Source organism: Heterodontus francisci, chromosome 8, assembly GCF_036365525.1.
Source record: "Heterodontus francisci isolate sHetFra1 chromosome 8, sHetFra1.hap1, whole genome shotgun sequence".
In the NCBI taxonomy this organism is placed as follows: Eukaryota; Metazoa; Chordata; class Chondrichthyes; order Heterodontiformes; family Heterodontidae; genus Heterodontus; species Heterodontus francisci.
In genome coordinates, this window is record NC_090378.1 from 84,754,069 (window position 1) to 84,775,314 (window position 21,246).

Here is a 21,246-nt window from a genome sequence, read left to right on the forward strand (position 1 = left end):
GTCACCCTGATGCAGGATGGATTCCCCATCTATGGAAATCTAAAATGGCTATTGCTGAGAGACGTGTTGTTTGCCTTATAGCCATAAAACATAACCTAGCCACTTATGTTTTCTTTTGACGGGTGTGAATTAGAGGGCAGATTCAGTGGGGTGGGGAGCGGGTTGAAGATCAAGTTACAATACCCTACTGCCATGCTCCTTTTGAGGGTGGCTCCCCACTCGGAGAGTATGATTGCCTTTAAGAATGATGTCCCTTTAAGATCTTAGTATGCTAATGAGCCAAGTACCAGAACACAGTGATGTGACTACATGCCAGTCTCACTCTGCTACTGTAACATCTAGAGGCAAATAGTTAGCTCTGCACTGTATATACTTGTTAGCTGTGAATAAACCTCTTTGAGATCTTCAATCAACTGAACTCCATGCATCTCATTTATGTTGCATCAGACAGCACAAAAAGCTTCTCATTACAGTACCAATACAGTGTGTACTTGAAACCTATTGTAAACAGTTAATGTGAATGGCAGGTACTGAAGGAATAAAAGGGCTGAGATTCCAGAGGAGGTATATTCACAATCTCAAAAAGACAGGAAAGTGAATAGTAAAGTAAAGCACCAACACAAAATACTGCAGATGCAGGAAATTTGAAATAAAAACAAAAATGTGGAAATACTCAGCAGGTCTGGCATCATCTGTAGGGATAGAAACAGAACTGCCGTTTCAGGTCGATGACCTTGCAGTAGAAAATTAAAGCATACAGAATGTATCCATTAATTCACAAAAATAAATACTGTTAACGTAGAGCTGCATAAATTCTGTACCACAGTAGCCTTAATAAGTGACTGGAGTCTTCACCACAAGAAGAACCTAAGATGTTCTTCAAAATGAACAAAGAACAGTACAGCACAGGAACAGGCCATTCGGCCCTCCAAGCCTGCGCCGATGTTGATGCCTGCCTAAACTAAAACCTTCTGCACTTCCGGGGTCTGTATCCCTCTATTCCCATCCTATTCATGTATATGTCAAGATGCCTGTTAAACGTCATTATCGTACCTGCTTCCACCATCTCCCCCGGCAGCAAGTTCCAGGCACTCACCACCCTCTGTGTAAAGAACTTGCCTCGCACATCCCCTCTAAACTTTGCCCCCCTCACCTTAAACCTATGTCCCCTAGTAACTGACTCTTCCACCCTGGGAAAAAGCTTCTGACTATCCACACTGTCCATGCCGCTCATAACTTTGTAAACCTCTATCATGTCACCCCTCCACCTCCGTCGTTCTAGTGAAAACAATCCGAGTTTATCTAACCTCTCCTCATAGCTAAAGCCCTCCAGACCAGGCAACATCCTGGTAAACCTCTTCTGTACCCTCTCCAAAGCCTCCACATCCTTCTGGTAGTGTGGCGACCAGAATTGCACGCAATATTCTAAGTGTGGCCTAACTAAAGTTCTGTACAGCTGCAACATGACTTGCCAATTTTTATACTCAATGCCCCGACCGATGAAGGCAAGCATGCCGTATGCCTTCTTGACTACCTGCGTTGCCACTTTCAGTGACCTGTGGACCTGTACGCCCAGATCTCTCTGCCTGTCAATACTCCTAAGGGTTCTGCCATTTACTGTATACTTCCCACCTGCATTAGATCTTCCAAAATGCATTACCTCACATTTGTCCGGATTAAACTCCATCTGCCATTTCTCCACTCAAGTCTCCAACCGATCTATATCCTGCTGTATCCTCTGACAATCCTCATCACTATCCGCAACTCTACCAACCTTTGTGTTGTCTGCAAACTTACCAATCAGACCAGCTACATTTTCCTCCAAATCATTTATATATACTACAAAGAGCAAAGGTCCCAGCACTGATCCCTGCGGAACACCACTAGTCACATCCCTCCATTCAGAAAAGCACCCTTCCACTGCTACACTCTGTCTTCTATGACAGAGCCAGTTCTGTATCCATCTTGCCAGCTCACCTCTGATCCCATGTGACTTCACCTTTTGTACCAGTCTGCCATGAGGGACCTTGTCAAAGGCTTTACTGAAGTCCATATAGATAACATCCACTGCCCTTCCTTCATCAATCATCTTTGTCACTTCCTCAAAAAACTCAATCAAATTAGTGAGACACGACCTCCCCTTCACAAAACCATGCTGCCTCTCGCTAATAGGTTCGTTTGTTTCCAAATGGGAGTAAATCCTGTCCCGAAGAATCCTCTCTAATAATTTCCCTACCACTGATTGTAAGGCTCACCGGCCTATAATTTCCTGGATTATCCTTGCTACCCTTCTTAAACAAAGGAACAACATTGGCTATTCTCCAGTCCTCTGGGACCTCACCTGTAGCCAATGAGGATGCAAAGATTTCTGTCAAGGCCCCAGCAATTTCTTCCCTTGCCTCCCTCAGTATTCTGGGGTAGATCCCATCAGGCCCTGGGGACTTATCTACCCTGATGCTTTGCAAGACGCCCAACACCTCCTCCTTTTTGATAATGAGATGACTGAGACTATCTACCCCTTTTAGCCCTCCTGACTCCTTGCTTAAGTTCCTTTCTACTGTCTTTATATTCCTCAAGGGATTCGTCTGTTCCCAGCCTTCTAGCCCTTACGAATGCTTCCTTTTCCTTTTTGACTAGGCTCACAATATCCTGCGTGATCCAAGGTTTCCGAAACTTGCCAAACTTATCCTTCTTCCTCACAGGAACATGCTGGTCCTGGATTCTAACCAACTGACATTTGAAAGATTCCCACATGTCAGATGTTGATTTACCCTCAAACAGCTGCCCCCAGTCTAAATTCTTCAGTCCTGCCTAATATTGTTATAATTAGCCTTCCCCCAATTTAGCACCTTCACCCGAGGACTACTCTTATCCTTATCCACAAGTACCTTAAAACTTATGGAATTATGGTCACTGTTCCCGAAATGCTACCCTACTGAAACTTGGACCACCTGGCCGGGCTCATTCCCCAATACCAGGTCCAGTACGGCCCCTTCCCTAGTTGGACTATCTACATATTGTTTCAAGAAGGCCTCCTGGATGCTCCTTACAAATTCTGCCCCATCCAACCCCCTAGCACTAAGTGAGTCCCAGTCAATATAGGGGAAGTTAAAATCACCCACCACTACAACCCTGTTACCTTTACATCTTTCCAAAATCTGTCTACATATCTGCTCCTCTACCTCCCGCTGGCTGTTGGGAGGCCTGCAGAAAACCCCCAACATCGTGACTGCACCCTTCCTATTCCTGAGCTGCACCCATATGCCTTGCTGCATGACCCCTCCGAGGTGTCCTCCCGCAGTACAGCTGTGATATTCTGCTTAACGAGTAATGCAACTCCCTCACCCCTTTTACATCCCCCTCTATCCCGCCTGAAGCTTCTAAATCCTGGAACGTTTAGCTCCCAATCCTGTCCTTCCCTCAACCAAGTCTCTGTAATAGCAACAACATCATAGTTCCAAGTACTAATCCAAGCTCTAAGTTCATCTGCCTTACCTGTTATACTTCTTGCATTGAAACAAATGCACTTCAGACCACCAGTCCCACTGTGCTCAGCAACATCTCCCTGCCTGCTCTTCCTCTTAGTCTTACTGGCCCTCATTTATTTCACTTGCTGTCCTACTGCTCTGGTTCCCAGCCCCCTGCCACACTAGTTTAAATCCTCCCGAGTGACGCTAGCAAACCTCGCAGCCGGGATATTTGTGCCCCTCCAGTTTAGATGCAACCCGTCCTTCTTGTACAGGTTCCATCTGTCCCTGAAGTGATCCCAATGGTCCAGATATCTGAAACCCTCCCTTCTATACCAGCTGTTCAGCCACGTGTTTAGCTGTACTATCTTCCTATTTCTAGCCTCACTGGCACGTGGCACAGGGAGTATTCCGAGATTACAACCCTTGAGGTCCTGTCCTTTAACTTTCTACCTAACTCCCTAAACTCCCCCTGCAGGACCTCATCACTCTTCCTGCCTATGTCATTGGTACCGATGTGTACCACAACGTCTGGCTGTTCACCCTTCAGAATGCCCCCTGTCCGTTCAGAGACATGTATATGTATTTTGCAGGATTATTCCAAACAGCAAGTGATAACACTGATTCTAGCCTGTACATCACTCATCAGTTAATGGCACTGACTAAAATATTAGCACATTTTGTCATTATCTGCCAGCATTGTTTGAGCAGTTTTAACTATTCACATTCATTTTTCCTCAAACCTATGAATGCTGACATTTTGCTGAAATGTCAGCTTCTATGCTGAACTGGACAATGGGAATTTAAGCCCAAATCTCCTGTGGAGCTCATTTCCCCTTGCCGGAACATAAAAACTGGTGCAACACAATTGTAAGTACAGCGCTTCCCCGAGGAATAATAATACGAGCATAAAAAGACATGGGCTGCCTTCTGCCATGGAGCCCCACTGTCCGAGCTTTGCTTCTGTTGCGGCTCTTACTCTTCCATTATCACGCAGGACAAGGCTATAAAATACAAAGAGACCAGTAAAGGAATTATCGGGACATTTTTTTACTTTGCTCTCAGCACATGTCAGGCCTAACTATTGGGAAAGTATTTAAGTTTAGACTAATTTTAGTAGATAGTAAGTCAAGGGATTGGGGTGGACAATTCCCTGAAGTGGAAAATCTCCCTTGAAACTTATGCAGGACACTTGAGAAAGACATTCCACCAACTTAGTCCATCAGATGGGTCATCTTTAGACCCCTTTTTATACATTTGCATTACAGTTCACTTCCTCTTTTCTTCTCATGAATCCCAAAGACGTCCACTGGGATGTGAGTGAGTTCAGTATTCATTTAAGTACCCAGCTGGGCAGGACATAATATGTGACTCAGAATTCCATAATTTTTGGTTGAGTAAAATGTAATGTTTTCCCAGATATGTACCTACTATACAAACATTTCTCATTGCTTTTGCATAGTGGTTGGGGCAATCGAGAATTTGGGAAAATATTAGAGTAATAGAGAGATACAGCACTGAAACAGGCCCTTTGGCCCACCGAGTCTGTGTCGACCAACAACCACCCATTTATACTAATCCTACATTAATCCCATATATAGACAGGGCTAAAATGTGGCGAGTCGAAGAGACTTAGTAGTTGGCAGGAAAAAAGACAGAGGCGCAAGGGGAGAGCCAACTGTGCAACAGCCCCGACAAACAAATTTCTCTGCAGCACCTGTGGAAGAGCCTGTCACTCTAGAATTGGCCTTTACAGCCACTCCAGGCGCTGCTTCACAAACCACTGACCACCTCCAGGCACGTATCAATTGTCTCTCGAGATAAGGAGGCCCAAAGATCAAGAAGATCACATTAATCCCATATTCCCTACCACATCCCCACCATTCTCCTAACACCTCCTACAATAGGGGCAATTTACAATGGCCAATTTACCTACCAACCTGCAAGTCTTTGGCTGTGGGAGGAAACCGGAGCCCCTGACGGAAACCCACGCAGTCACAGGGACAACTTGCAAACTCTGCACAGGCAGTACCCAGAACTGAACCTGGGTCACTGGAACTGTGAGGCTGCAGTGCTAACCACTGTGCCACTGTGCCGCCCTATTGCTGGTCCTAACCAAAAAACTTTGGAAAATGTTATCCCTGTTACCCAGAAAATTTTGGAATACCAAACACTGCTCTCATTAGATCAGCGGAAACATTTTAGATTAAAGAATACACAAAATCAAAATGTTATCAGGCCAAAGATATCAAATACATAAACAATAACTCCAGCTATAGACTTCTTGCTATGAATTCTACAATATGAATTGAAACTGCACCATATACAGAGACCTGTTTAACAAGAGCATAGTTAATAACATTAAAACACGCATTTAAATGAGTGATACCTGCATGTACATTCACCAATGCACTCAGGGGACTTTTGCAGATGTTGTCCGTTGCTAGAACAGAGATTGTATAATATTCACCACACTGCAGGTGTGGGATTTGAGCCTTTGTATCGCTTGTGTTGAATGAAGCTGTGACTCTTTGAGTATTTTGAACGATCACAGTGTATAACATTGCTCCATTGGTGTCGTCCCAGGAGAAGGATACTGCATTCGAATCACAGTTCAGCTCAGCTTTTAAATTCTCAGGAATGCACGGTGCTATTTAGAAAATACAAATGAATATCAATCCTCTCTCTGTCCTGTAAATATCACAATAAATGTGAAACTATTTCCATGGTTGATAATATTTAAGGATTAATAACGTTACCAGTTTGGATTTGGATAGAAGTACTTGAAATGCCATTCCGGCTATAACTCAGTGTTGTTACTGTTATGTTATAGGACTGTCCACAGTGTAAATCCAGCATTTCATAACGTGTCTCTGTTGTGTTGTGTGAGTGTGTGTGTCCATCACTGTCTTCTGCAGTTACATCGTATGACATCGCTCCATTAGACCGTCCCCATGATACGACTACTCGATTAGAATTACAGTCCACGTTCACAATGATCTCATCTGGAGCACACGGTGCTGCAGAAAAGGAAATATAAACATTCATATTCACCAGGTTAATGTGAGAAAACCCTTTGGTTAAATGATTCTTGCCAACATCTCACAGAACTTAAATAACCTCAATAAAGCAGTCACCTTTAAAATTGTGCCAACTTAATTCAGCTCTTCTGTATTAGTGCTCTGGGTCACTATGGTCTATACCCTATTTGACTGCTAAGTCTCCATGTGTTTTCTCTGAATTTTAAACCTTTGTATCAATGATGTCAGATGGGCATAGAAGGATGCTGATCCCAAAATTGTTCGTTTATTGCAGTATCCCCAGTGACCAGTGAAGGTTGCTGTGGTGCAGGATGAATGGGGATGAAATCGGTGGAGAATAAGGCTGCACTCCTGCCACTGTCTACAGAATCACCATGGAACCCCAATGAAGGATGGCAGCACCAGAGAAGCAGACCGGCTTATGCGCTATTCATTTAAGTTGGCAGGACAGTGGTTCTGCATCTCAGTTTAGTTTGGCTGAGATCTTTGATAAAGTAGACACTTCTAAATGATGGCAAATTGGGCCAGTCCAGTGGCTGTAACAGACAGGGCGCTCACTTTATACTAATACAAGACAGCATTGCTTTGTATGGTCTTCTCATTCTTAGTACTTCTTAGTACCCCACCTTTCGGTGGGTGGGGGAGGTTGCGGTGGTGGCGGGGGGCGGGGGGGGGGGGGGGGGTGAAGAGATGTTTAAAATAAGTAGGTCAGAAGGTTGCAGGACTTAGTTGATAAGTCAATGCCGCACCGAGGCACTTTTGGTTGTCCATGTGCTGTCATTCCAAAAACACTTTAAACCCGTGTCTGTCACATCTGTTCTGATTGAGAGATGGCACAGTGCCATTTCTTGAAGAAGATCTGGCAGTTGACTCACCAGGGAGCTGCACCCCCATAACATTGTCTAAACAGATTAATTCATCATTCACTTTAATGGTTTCTTTCCAAGATCTCTGTGCTCTCCAATTCTGGCCTCTTGCCCGATTTATATCGCTCCATTAGTGGTGGCCATATCTTCAGCTGCTGCCCTGAGCTCAGTAATTCCCTCCTTAAACTTCTCCACCTCTTGTTCCTCCTTTATAACACTCTTTAAGATCTATTTCCTTGACCAGACTTTTTATCACATGCCCTAATATCTCCTTATGTGGCTCGGTGTCACCATTTTGTTTGATAATGCTCCACTGAAGTGCCTTGGGATGTTTTACATTAGAGTGTGAAATAAATGCAACATGTTGGTGTTTGTGAGACCCTGCTGTATTTGACTTGGCTGCTCAGTTTGCCTACATAACAAGAATTACACTTCAAAAATAATCCCTTGACTGCGAAGTATCTTGAGATGTCCTGAGGAGACCAAAGGTGTTTTTCTTTCGATATTACCTGTCCAAATTTCATAACTGGAGCCTTGGATGCTGCTGCAGTTTTCACTGAATGCGAGTACAGAGATGTTGTATATTTGGCTGCAGTGAAGATCTGGGATTAGACAGTTTGTTTCAGATGTGGTACAGGTGGCTGTGTGTCCATCACTCCCCTCTGCTGTTGTAGCGTACGACACTGTGCGATTACTCGGTTCCCATGTTACAAAGGCAGTGAGAGTCTCACAATCAGCTTGTACATTCTGAGGGGGACATGGTGCTTTTGGGAGGAGGAAAGAGAAATGAGATGTTATGAATTAGTGATATCAGTACAAAGTCCCAATGGTTTCCTTTGATTGCAAATTCAGCAAATAAACACCTAACGAAGAGATCCCCAATAACCATGCAATAACTAGATTCCCATTTGGAAACACAGAATTCAACAATGGACTGTAATCTCTTATTGGGTCCTTGGTTTACAAGTTTCTAGAGATGCTGCTTCAGAGCAGAAGGGAAGAAGAGGAAAGCTACTTCTTCCATTCTACAAAGAGAGCCTTCTGGTCATTAATGCAACGTGTTAAAGTTGGTAGGTGGATAGAAACCCAAAGAATAGCGCATTCAAACTCAGACCACACAACTGTACTTGCTAATGTGCCAGTGTAACATTTCCCAGACATCACAGAATTCTTTAGAAATTTTACCTGTTTCAGTTTCAAAAAAGGAAGTGTTTACACTCTGACAATAACCATCCATCGCTTTTACAGTTATCAAATATATTTGACTGCAGTGCAAGTCCATGAATTCACAGCTTGTCTCAGTTGTGTTACACAGTGTCACATGTCCATCTTGTCCTTCTGCTGTTGTAACGTACCACAGCGCACCATCACTCTTCTCCCATGTCACTGTTATACTCTTGGTGTCACAGTTTAGATTGGTGTAAATATACAGGGGTGCACATGGGGCTGCAAAATATCAAAACACAAACTGACTGTGACAGGGCAAGAAATATTTACAATCCAACACTTTCAAAACAAGGTGGCTGGAATCTTCCCAGCTCCGTGGAGGCAGCTTTGGAGACGGGGGGTGGAGGGGAGGTGGGTGGAGGGATGGTGGGTTGGCGGCTGGGAATGTATCGGAAAACCCCTGATGCTGCCTTGCTGCTGGGTTTGTTTCCTGGGGTTGGCTGCCAGGGGAATCAGCAACCCACCCCATGGAGGTGGGTATCCATCAAGGCAACTAAAGCCCCGAATGGGTGATTTTCCCATTCTGATGGAATATCCCTGGCATCAGATGGGCTCCTTGCTGAGTCTGGAGCCTGGCAATGATTTGGAGATGGCTTCCTTGTGGGAGGTCGGAGGACCATCGGAGCCTGCTCTCCATGCCCCTATGATGGAGCCACAAGTCTGAAATGGCCACAGCCGCAGCCAAAATCATTCTTGTGGAGGGGTTCCTTTTCCACACTGATGGCCCTAACAGCTCTGGGCCTTCATTGTTATGGTATCTTCTGGAGTCTTTCGACAGCGCCTCCATCTTGAGATGCCCTCATGCTCACCTTCTGCCTCAGCAGGGCCCACCTCTCCCAGTGGGGCTGCCGCAGACGCCCTCATTGGGCCTCCCATGTCTCTGTTCTGCCCGCTGTCCTTAATTGGATGGCGAATGCGGAAGAAGCCTGTTAATTGGCCACCTCCCGAAAGATCGCAATGCTGTGTAATGGTCCATGAAATGATCCTGACTCTTGATTATTTTCTATGTCTGGACCATTCTGGCCAATGTCACTTCAATTATATTTGTGCTTCTGAAATTAATTTATTTTTGTATTTTCTTTCAATAAAGTAAAACGCTCTAACATATTCAACTGCATCTGTTGGAGTACTTACTAAGGAAAATTCTGGCTCTTTTTTTAAACAGAAAGATTCTCTTTTGACAGTAAATGGCTTTGTTTTATGCAAATATGGAGCGGGTTTCATTGAGAATTATACTAAAAAACTCTACACCCAGCCTTGTGTAGAAAGTTTGAGGCAATCTTTCACTATTCAGCATTTGCACTTTTCTAATTTGACATGTGTTTATGTGGTTACACTTACAGCAGATGTACTTACATTATTTCTCTGCATTCACACTGAATGACACATGGAAGGTAGCTGATTGAATGGACCAAATATTCCCCTAGGGCCACTTATCTTGTCGATTGTCCATTCCTCCCATCTGCAGTCATGAATTTATATATCTTATTGTGACTCTACTTACAATGCAAATCGATGTATTTTCTGAGTTTACTGCAGATTTTTATACAGTGTGATACAAAATAACAAATTTTGTCACTTTAACTCGTATCCCAATTCTTGATCAGTAGCAAAATTCTCTGTCCCAATGGAATGTTTAGGGGTATTCGCTATGAGGAAGGTTCGATGTAAGTGAAGTTGTCATGGCGAATTGGTTGTTTTAAATCATCCTATTCCATACAAAAGACTTACCAGTACTGAATTCAAATATAGAGCTTTGTGAATTGTCACATACACGGTCCAGTGCTGTTACAGTTAAATTATACATCTGTCCACAGTGTAGATCGGTTGTTTGACACTGTCTGTTGGCTGTATCACATGATACTGTGTGCCCATCACTTCCTTCTACTGTTGCAGAGTATGACACTGCACCTTTAGTGTGGGTCCATGACACAGAAGCATCGTTTGTGTTACAATCCAGCTGGACATCGAGATTCTGTGGGATGCACGAAACTGAAAAGAGAAAAAAAGACCAGATTAAGAGGGGACTGCCTGTGCGGAGCTTGCATGTTCTCCATGTGACCGCGTGGGTTTCCGCCGGGTGCTCCGGTTTCCTCCCACAGCAATGTATGATAGGTAAATTGGCCATTGTAAATTGCCCCTAGTGTAGGTAGGTGGTAGGGGAATGGTGGGAATGTGGTAGGGAATATGGAATTAATGTAGGATTAGTATAAATGGGTGGTTGTTGGTTGGCACAGACTCGGTGGGCTGAAGGGCCTGTTTCAGTGCTGTATCTCTAAATAAATAAATAAATAAGAGCATTTGTCCAGTACCTGCTCAACTTTATATAATTGTTTTCTAACTGAAATCTTCATGCAAATGTATTTGAGAGTTTTTTTGGAGTACAGTGTTCTGGACAGTGCAGAAATCAGGGTAATTGAGATTGATGCAGAAATTAGTGATATGAGAAAATGCATTTCTCTTTAGTTACCTGTTTTCATTGTAATGGAAGGACTTTCAGCAGTGTCACATGAGTCATCGTGTGCATGAACTGTGATGGTGTAGGTCTCTCCACAGTTCAGGTCAGTGATGTCACACAACGTATCATTAGCACTGCAGTGTTGCACATTGCTTCCTTCTGCAGTCGCAATGTATGATATTGCACCTTCACTTAACTCCCATGAGACTGATGTATATCCAGCATCACAGTCCATGTGAGCATCAACATTCTGTGGGACACATGGTACTGCAAAAAGAAAATTCATAAACAGCACGTACTGGAAAAACACCGAGTCACATAACTGTCTATAAAATACAAAAATGACAATATTTCAACTTCTTCTTCTTTGGCCTCCTTGTCTCGGGAGACAATGGGCATTTATTTTAGAAACTTTCATTCTAAATTCTTGCCTAGAATTACCTGTTTTAATTGTAACAGCAGAGCTTTGTGAGCTGTTACATTGCATGCGGATTGCCTGTACAGTTATATAGTAGTTCAGTCCACAATACACATCTGAGATCTCACATTCAGGATCTGTTGCATTGCATGAGGCCCAATGGCCATTGTTTCCTTCTGCTGTTACAAGGTATGACTCTGTGCCATTACTCGGATCCCAAAACACTGACACATTATTACTGTCACAGTTGATGTGAGCGACTACATTCTGTGGGATACAAGGCACTGCAGAAAGGAGAAAGCACAGAATGAAATCCTTAAACCGAGGTAGATTTAATCCTGCATGCACAGATCTAAAAACTACACAATATCAAATCTTACAACCGATGAAGGGAAACTTGGCAGCTACTTTGTGCACAGTACAATCCCCAGCAATGAGATAATATCCAGATAATTTGTATTTAGTGGCGTTGCTTGTGGGAGAAATGTTGACTGTGGTCGCACATAAAAACCTCCTGTAATGGTCTAACCACCCTACTGGCTGGTATAACAACACATAAGACAATGGAAGGAGCACTCGTCTCAGGTTGTCAATCAGTCTGTGAATCTTTCCAATACTTCATACTATTGTCTAAGGGAAACAATATACGAAACATCAACATCCAACTCTCAGCTCACAGCTGGAAAACCTCAACAATTTCAACACAAACAAAAGCAATCCAGAAAGGGAGCCCCACAAATTGAATGAGTGGATCAAGGCACTGCTTCCTACTGTATCCTGATTCCTAGATGTTTCCTGGCTAAAGACACCAATCCCTGGTATATACGGATTTCCTGATGGTTTCATGCATTAATATGAGCTACACAACATGCATGAGAGGCAATTTGATCAGTATCTGATTGGATTTGTTGCTGGATAGAAGAATTTGTGACAAAGACTAACTCTAACAATTATCAATACAGAAAATGTGAAGTGATGTTTCATTTCATACAATTTGATCATGCTATGTGACTTCTACATTTTCCTGTCTTTTGGGAACTTTATTTTAGTTATTTTTATAAATAGAGATCAAAGGTTTTACCTGTTTGAATTTCAAAAGCTGGACTTGGTAAACTGGTACAACTCTCATCCATTGCTAATATAATTATACTGTACATCTGGCCACACGGGAGGTCCATAATCTCACAGCTTTCTTCTGTTGCGTTGCATGAATACCTGTCTCCTTCCATTCCTTCTGCAATTGCAATGTAGAACACTGCGCCGTCACTCTGCTCCCACAATACTGACACCGTGTGTGTTGCACATTCCAAAGAAGCACTTACAGTCTGGGGACTGCAAGGGACTGAAGATATCAGAGAAACAAGATGGATAAAGGCACAGTCAGATTTTTATTTAAATTTAACAATGTGTATATACAAATAGCATTTGAAAAGTTTAAATTAAAGTCGAAAGTAATTTCCTCTGTTACCGTGGAAAAGAGGTATGTGCAGGAATAGTGAAGCATCAAAATTAAAGTATCTTATCTGGTTGCTGTGTGAAAGATGTGCCATCCAGGGCTGGATTTTGTTCCTAGCCTGACGTCGGGTGGCGGGCTGTGGCCGCTATGGAACCCAATGTCAGGATTGTTGGGCCTGCAGTTCCCGGTAGCAGGGAAGCTCCTTGGCAGCCCCAATGCCACTCTGCAACGGGACCCGACTTAGCATATTTAAATAATGCGTTTACGTGAATTAAAATCTAAACCACAATGATCTTACCTTCAGCTCCCGACCCTCAGCATGACGAGCGGCACTCATGCAGTTTCACTTTCCCATCCAGAGAAAGCTTGCACTACCAAGGTGGGGAAGGGGTGAACTCTGCACTTTGTGTATGGGAAAGGGGGAAGGGGTGAACTCTGCACTTTGTGTACAGGGAAGGGGGAAGGGGTGAACTCTGCACTTGGTTTATGGGGAAGGGGTGAACTCTGCACTTTGTGTATCGGGAAGAGGGGAAGGGGTGAACTCTGCACTTTGTGTATAGGGAAGGGGGAAGGGGTGAACAACACTTCGTGTATAGGCAATGGGGAAGGGGTGAACTGTGTGTAGGGAACAGGGGAAGGGGTGAACTCTGCACTTTGTGGAAAGGGAAGGGGTGAACTCTGCACTTTGTGGATGGGGAAGGGGGGAACTCTGCACTTTGTGTATAGGGAAGAGGGAAGGGGTGAACTCTGCACTTTGTGTTTGGGGAAGGGGGAAGTGGTGAGCTCTTCACTTTGTGTATGGGGAAGGGAAAGGGGCGAACTCTGCACTTTGTATATGGGGAATGTGGAAGGAGTGAACTCTGCACTTTGTGTATAGGGAAGAGGGGAAGGGGTGAACTCTGCACTTTGTGTATGGGGAAGGGGGAAGGGGTGAACAGCACTTTGTGTATAGGGAATGGGGAAGGGGTGAACTGTGTGTAGGGAAGAGGGGAAGGGGTGCACTCTGCACTTTGTGTATGGGGAAGGGGTGAATTCTGTACTTTGTGTATAGGGAAGGGGGAAGGGGTGAACTCTGCACTTGGTTTATGGGGAAGGGGTGAACTCTGCACTTTGTGCATGGGGAAGGGGGAAGGGGTGAACTCTGCACTTTGTGTATAGGGAATGGGGAAGGGGTGAACTGTGTGTAGGGAAGAGGGGAAGGAGTGAACTCTGCACTTTGTGTTTGGGGAAGGGGGAAGGGGTGAATTCTGCACTTTGTGTTTGGGGAAGGGGGAAGTGGTGAGCTTTTCACTTTGTGTATAGGGAAGGGATGAACTCTGCACTTTGTGTCTTGGGAAGGGGTGAACTCTGCACTTTGTGTATGGGGAATGGGAAGGGGTGAACTGTGTGTAGGGAAGAGGGGAAGGGGTGAACTCTGCACTTTGTGTATAGGGAATAGGGGAAGGGGTGAACTCTGCACTTTGTGTATGGGGAAGGGGTGAATTCTGCACTTTGTGTATAGGGAAGGGGGAAGGGGAAACTCTGCACTGTGTGTATAGGGGAAGGGGGAAGGGGTGAACTCTGCAATTTGTGTATGGGGAAGTGGGAGGGGTGAACTCTGCACTTTGTGTTTCGGGAAGGGGGAAGGCGTGAACAGCACTTTGTGTATAGGGAATGGGGAAGGGGTGAACTGTGTAGGGAAGAGGGGAAGGGGTGCACTCTGCTCTTTGTGTTTGGGGAAGGGGTGAACTCTGTACTTTGTGTATAGGGAAGGGGGAAGGGGTGAATGCTCCACTTTGTATTTAGGAAAGGGGGAAGTGGTGAATTCTGCACTTGTGTATAGGGAAGAGGGGAAGGAGTGAATTCTGTACTTTGTGTATAGGGAAGGGGGAAGGGGTGAACTCTGCACTTGTGTATAGGGAAGAGGGGAAGGAGTGAATTCTGTACTTTGTGTATGGGGAAGGAGGAAGGGGTGAACTCTGTAATTTGTGTACAGGGAAGAGGGGAAGGGGTGAATTCTATACTTTGTGTATGGGGAAGGGGGAAGGGGTGAACTCCGCACTTTATGTATGGGGAAGGGGGGAGGGGTGAACTCTGCACTTTCTGTATGGGGAAGGGGGAAGGGGTGAACTCTGCTCTTTGTGTATGGGGAAGGGGTGAACTCTGTACTTCGTGTATAGGGAAGGGGGAAGGGGTGAATGCTCCACTTTGTGTATAGGAAAGGGGGAAGCGGTGAATTCTGCACTGTGTGTATAGGGAAGGGGGGGAAGGGGAGAACTCTGCACTTTGTGTATAGGGAAGCGGGGGAAGGGGTGAACTCTGCACTTTGTGTATGGGGAAGGGGGGAAGGGGTGAACACTGCACTTTCTGTATAGGGAAGGGGGAAGGGGTGATCTCTGCACTTTGTGTATGGGGAAGGGGTGAACTCTGCACTTTGTGTTTCGGGAAGTTGGAAGGGGTGAACTCTGCACTGTGTGTATAATGAAGGGGGAACGGGTGAACTCTGCACTTTGTTTATAGGGAACAGGGAAGGGGTGAACTCTGCACTGTGTGTCTCGGGAAGGGTTGGAAGGGGTGATCCCTGCAATTTGTATTTCGGGAAGGGGGGAAGGCATGAACTCTGCAATTTGATGAGGGAACCAGGTGGGCGGTGGTGGCTGCCAGAAAAATGTAAAGTGGCCACCCGCCACAGAATCACGGCACAGGTCCCATGGGGGACGACCGCTATTTTCCATGCCCACCATCCGGCGGCAGGCCTACGAAATACAGCGTCCAGTTTGTATGCCCAAGGTCACCTCGGTACATTCCCTGGGTTACTGTCAAATATTGATCCAGAAAGATAAACCTAGTTAACTATAGACCAGTTAGTCTACTGTCAGTTGTTGGCAAACCATTAGAATCCAGAATTTGAGACAAAATTAGTGAGCATTTAGAAATAAAGGGTTAATCAAGGACCTGTACGATGGATTTGATAATGGCAAGTCATGTTTGATGCTTTTTATGGAGATTGGATAGATAAAGAAATTTAGTGAATATGGAGTATGTTGATTTTTAGAAGGTGTTCAATAACGTGTCCCACAGGAGGCTTGTTAATAAAATTTAGACATATGGTGTAAGAGGAAATGTAGCAACGTGGATAGAAAGTTGGGAAAGTGACAAGATCGGATGCAACCTGGTTTTAGACCCCGTCTGATTTCACTCTCCATTTTAGTAAATGGAGTAATATGAGGTGTGCTGTAAAACCATCATGTCACCTGAACACGTGGGTTTCCCACCTAGTGACTTAGTTGAAATCACCCCCACAGAGTTAGTGCACATAGTGCTGGTTGCATTAGAGAAGAGTTGGAAGTGATGTACCCAGGAATCAGTGCTGGGTTCACTTTTGTTTCTTCTATTTTTGGGCATTTTGGACGGAACAAATTTGTTGATGATACAAAAGTAAGAGATTTAACAAACAGTGAGGAAAACTGTAAGGGACTCCAGGAGGACATAAACAGGTTAGCGGAAGGGGCAGACACGTGCCATATGTAATATAATATGGATAAGTGTGAGTTAATAAATTTTAGTGGATAAATAAGGATTAATAGAAGACATTGAATGATGTCGATAAACAGAGGAATTACTGACACTTTTTGCATTGTATTATCAGTCAATACACTGCAGCACTATATTTGTTAATTAAACATGCTGGAATGTTACATTTTTGAACTGCATGCTATATCAGTCAGTAAAATAAGGAGTTACCTGTTTGAATTTCAATTATTGAACTCTGAGATTGGTTGCATGTGCTGTCAGCCGCGATGACATATACAGAATATAACTGACCACAGAGTAACATGGGCGTTCTACATGATGTTTCTGATGTGCTGCATGATGTGATGTTCCCATCAGGTCCTTCAGCAATGGCAGTGTATAACAGTGCACCTTTACTATAGTTCCATGAGACCAAAGCTGTATTTTGGTTACAATCCAGTCTTACTTCTACATTCTGTGGGTTGCAAGGGACTGAAAATAAAATCAAAAGTTTACATGGATCTAAAATGGTGGTTTGATTCTATTAGTGTAAGTTCAAATAAAGAAACGGGTGGATGAATTTACTAAATAGTCAATAATTGCACTGGAACTTGTCATTTTACAAGCAATGTGAATAGAAAATTAAAGTATGCAGAGTGTGTCCATTACTCCACACAAATAAACAGCGTGAAAGTAGACCTGCATTAATTCTGTACCGTAACAGTCCTAACAAATGACTATCTAACTGGAGTCACATCCACATGCAGAAAGTAAATCTTCTTCAAAAGGCAATTGTGTGGCTTAAGCATATAGTTTGCAGAACTTTTCCAAATAGTCAGTGATAGCACTAATTTGAGCTTGTGTATCACTCATCAGTTACTGGCACTGACTAAATCAATAGGATGTTTTTCCATTATCTGCCAATATTGACTAAGCAGTTTTAACTTTAAATTACTTTCTTACGCCAAGTTGCTGAACATTGTTATGCAGAATAGGATTATTCTCAGAGTAGAAAAGTCACTCGTTCTGGTCCTGTTGGGATACATCCTAAATTGCTGTGGGGGTGATTGGGGGGTGGTGCAGGGTTAAGAGTGGAAATTGCCGAGGCTTTAGTCAAAAACCTTCAATGCTCCTTGAATATGGGAGTGAAGCCAGTGGACTGGAGGGTTCCTAAAGTAACTAAAGTTCTTAAATAGGGAGCAGGATAAACCTGGTAACTACAGGCAAGTCAGCCTAATGTTGGTAGTGGGGTAACTTCTAGAGAGCATAATCCATGAGAAAATTGTCACTTGGAAAAACTTAGGCTAATAAATAACAGCCAGCAAAGATTTGTTAAAGGCAAATTGTGTTTGAAAACTTGATTGAGTTTTTAGATGAAGTAATGGAGAGTTGATGAGGTAATGTAGTTTATGTTGTGTATATGAACTTTCAAAAGGCATTCCATGAAATGTCACATAATAGACTTGTTAGCAAAATTGGAGAGCATGGGATTAGAGGGGCAGTGACAGTGGGATATGAAATTGGCTGAGCAACAGTAATTAGAGAGTTGTGATAAACTTTTATTTTTCATACTTGAAGTAAATATGCAGTGGCTTCCTAAGGGTCACTCATTGATATATGTTAATGACCTGGAGTTGGGTACTTAGAGTATAATTTCAAAGTTTGCTGATGACATGAAACTGAGAAATGTGATAAACAATGAGAAGGACAAGACTTCAGGTGGATACAGTGTTAGGGTGAAATGGGAAGACATATGGCAGATGTTAAGTGATGCATTTTGGAAGGAAGAATGAGGAGAGGCATTATAAACTAAATGGTTCAATTTTAAAGGGGGTGCAGTAACAGAAGGATCTGGGTGTTCACATATAAAAATCTTTGGAAGTGGCAGGACAAATTGAGAAGACTGTGAAAAAAACACTGTCGCCTGGGCTATATAAATAGAGGCACAGAGTACAAAAGTAAGAACGATATGCTGAATCTTTATTAATCACTGGTTATGATTGGAGTGTTGTTTTCTGGGCATCACATTTAGAAAGATATCAAAGCCTTGGAGAAGCTGCAGAGGAGATTAACTAGAATGATACCAGGGATGAGGGTCTTCAGTTATGTGGAGACACTGGACAAGTTGGGGTTGTTCTCCTAAGAGCAGAGAAGGTTAAGGAGAAACTTAACAACATTTTGAATGGCTTTGATGGAGTAAACAGGTGAAAACTGTTCCAATTGACAGGAGGGCTGGCAACCAGAGGACACAGGTTTAAGGTAATTAGCAAAGAGCCAGAGGTGAGACTAGGGGAATAAAAACAGAAAGTGCTGGAAATACTCAGCAGGTCTGGCAGCATCTGTGGAGAGAGAAGCAGAGTTCTGATGAAAGGTCATTGGCCTGTCACATTAACTCTGTTTCTCTGTCCACAGATGCAGCCAGATCTGATGAGTATTTCCAGCACTTATTGTTTTTATTTCAGATTTCCTGCATCCGCAGTATTTTGCTTTTATTTTAATTAGATGAGGGTAATGTTTTTACTCAGGGAGTTGTTATAATCTGCAATCTACTGCCTGAAAGGATGGCAGAAGCAGGTTCAATAGTATCTTTCAAAAGGGAATTGGATATATACTTGAAAATGAAAAATTTGCACAGCGACGGGGAAAGAGCAGTGGAGTGGGACTAATTGGAAAGTCTTTCAAACAGTTGATGGCCTCCTCTTCTGCTGTATGATTCTCCAATTCCCATTGCAAAGGCCATGCCAGTAACTAGTTCTTCAGAACTTTATCTTTAGACCGCTTTTTATACTTAAGGCCTGGCTGTGCAGTCCATATTACATGTTGCAGGATTCCATATTTTTTCCTGGTCACTATAATGTATTGCTTGTCCATTTGGGTATCTCAAATAATAACATTTTTCACTTCTTTAGCAGAGGGGTTGGTGTAATATAAGGGTCTGAAAGGGTTATTAACATTGAGAGAGTGTAAAGAATACCTCCTATCATGATGATGTAAGAGCTCACATGTGAGAGAGACTTGAAGATAGATGCAGTGTGGCTTTAGAGGTGTCACACAGACTGGTGTGAAACTGTACATAGTTATAATGTAATAAAGATTAATGTTCTAATTACTCCAGACTAAAGAATCTCTCTAAGCTAGACTAACTAAAGTGGCAGTGTACCAAACAAATATACAATAGGGTGATCAGCAGTGAGTCATAGTAGAGTCATTTACAGCACAGAAGGAGACCATTTGGCCCATCGAGTCCATGCCGGCTGTCCATGGAGCTATGTAGTCAGTCCCACTCTCCAGCTTGATCCCCGTAGCCCTGCAAGTCTATTTCTCTCAGGTGGTCATCCAACTTCCTCTTGAAGTCATTGATTGTCTCCGCTTCTACTATCCTTGTGGGCAGCGAGTTCCAAGTCCTTACTACCCACTGCATAGAAAACAGCTTCCTCATATGCCCCCTGCATCTTTTTCCCAAAACCTTCAATTGGTGTCCCCTAGTCTTTGTACTATTTGTCACTGGGAACAGTTTTTCCTTGTCTAACTTATCTAAGCCTGTCAGAATCTTGTACACTTCTATTAAATCTCCCCTCAACCTCCTTTGCTCCAAGGAGATGAACCCCAGCTTTTCCAACCTAACCTTGTAATTAAAATCCCCCATCTCTGTAACCATGCTGGTAAATCTCCTCTGCAGCCTCTCAAGGACCCTCACATCCTTCCTAAAGTGTGGTGACCAGAACTGGGTGCAATACTCCAGTTGGGGCCTAATCAGAGCTTTATACAGGTTCAGTATAACTTCCCTGCTTTTGTACTGAATGCTTCTGTTTATGCAGCCCAAGATCCCGTATGCTTTACTACCCACTCTCTCAATATGTCCTGCCAGCTTCAAAGATCAATGCACATGCACCCCCAGGTCCCTCTATTCCTGCATACTCTGCCTATATATTGCCTCTTCCTATTCCTTCTGCCAAAATGCATCACCTCACACTTGTCAGTATTAAATTCTATCTGCCACTTGTCTGCCCATTCTGCTATATGTCCTGGTGCAGGCAGTTCATATCATCCTTAACATTTGCCACACCTCCAAGTTTGATGTCATTGGCAAATTTTGAGATTCTACTCTGTGTTCCAAGATCCAAGTCATTTATATATGGCTAAAAAAGCAGCAGTCCCAGCACTGACCCTCGGGGAACGCCACAGTCTACCATCCTCCAGTCTGAAAAACAACCACTTACTACAACTTGCTATTTTCTGTCCTTAAGCCAATTTTTTTACTCAATTGGACTCTGACCCACCTATTCCATGAGCCTTAATTTTGTTAACCAGAATTTGAAGAAATTTTGAAGAGGGCTGACCTGGAAAAAGTGCCAAAACTACAGAATTTGAGAAGAGGCTGTGGAAAATCTCCAGAGTTCCAGGCATGGGGAGTTGGCGAATCTGCGGGTAGAAATTCAGTCCAGCGATTGTAGGCTACAAGTTGGAGAACCAAGTAACGATTGAGGATCTGGTGAGCAACACTGAAAGAGGGTAAAAAATTTCTCCCTCACAGCATTAGGCAGGCAGCACCAGGAAAGTCCTTAGTGAGGGCTGATCCGAGGTCGACGCCAGTACACATGGCAACCGGAGCAAAGAGAAAAAAAACAAGCAACGAGGTTGCAAATACTCTACGAGAAGGAAGTTAAAGGAGTATTGCAGTAACACTATAAAACTGAGTTTAATGCGAGGAGCAAGTTAATCCTTAGTTTAGCGGCGAGATTTCAAAAGCAGAAACGTTGGCCATCGCTGGAGTCAACAGGGGCCTGAAAAAGCATGGGAAACTTCCAATACTGGAGGAAA

The 21,246-nt window shown here is 43.6% G+C and overlaps 1 protein-coding gene across 1 annotated transcript in view; it reads right to left on the minus strand.

Moving 5' to 3' along the window:
- LOC137372562 (receptor-type tyrosine-protein phosphatase beta-like) overlaps window positions 1-21,246 on the minus strand; it is a 62,322-nt gene that overhangs the window by 24,182 nt on the left and 16,894 nt on the right. The window contains exons 8-16 of the mRNA XM_068036486.1: window positions 16,657-16,917; window positions 12,559-12,819; window positions 11,501-11,761; window positions 11,072-11,326; window positions 10,333-10,593; window positions 8,560-8,820; window positions 7,884-8,138; window positions 6,227-6,487; window positions 5,857-6,117 (exon numbers count right to left, since the gene is read on the minus strand). Coding sequence (XP_067892587.1) covers window positions 5,857-6,117; window positions 6,227-6,487; window positions 7,884-8,138; window positions 8,560-8,820; window positions 10,333-10,593; window positions 11,072-11,326; window positions 11,501-11,761; window positions 12,559-12,819; window positions 16,657-16,917 — 2,337 coding nt within the window. The remainder of the gene's footprint in view (window positions 1-5,856; window positions 6,118-6,226; window positions 6,488-7,883; window positions 8,139-8,559; window positions 8,821-10,332; window positions 10,594-11,071; window positions 11,327-11,500; window positions 11,762-12,558; window positions 12,820-16,656; window positions 16,918-21,246) is intronic.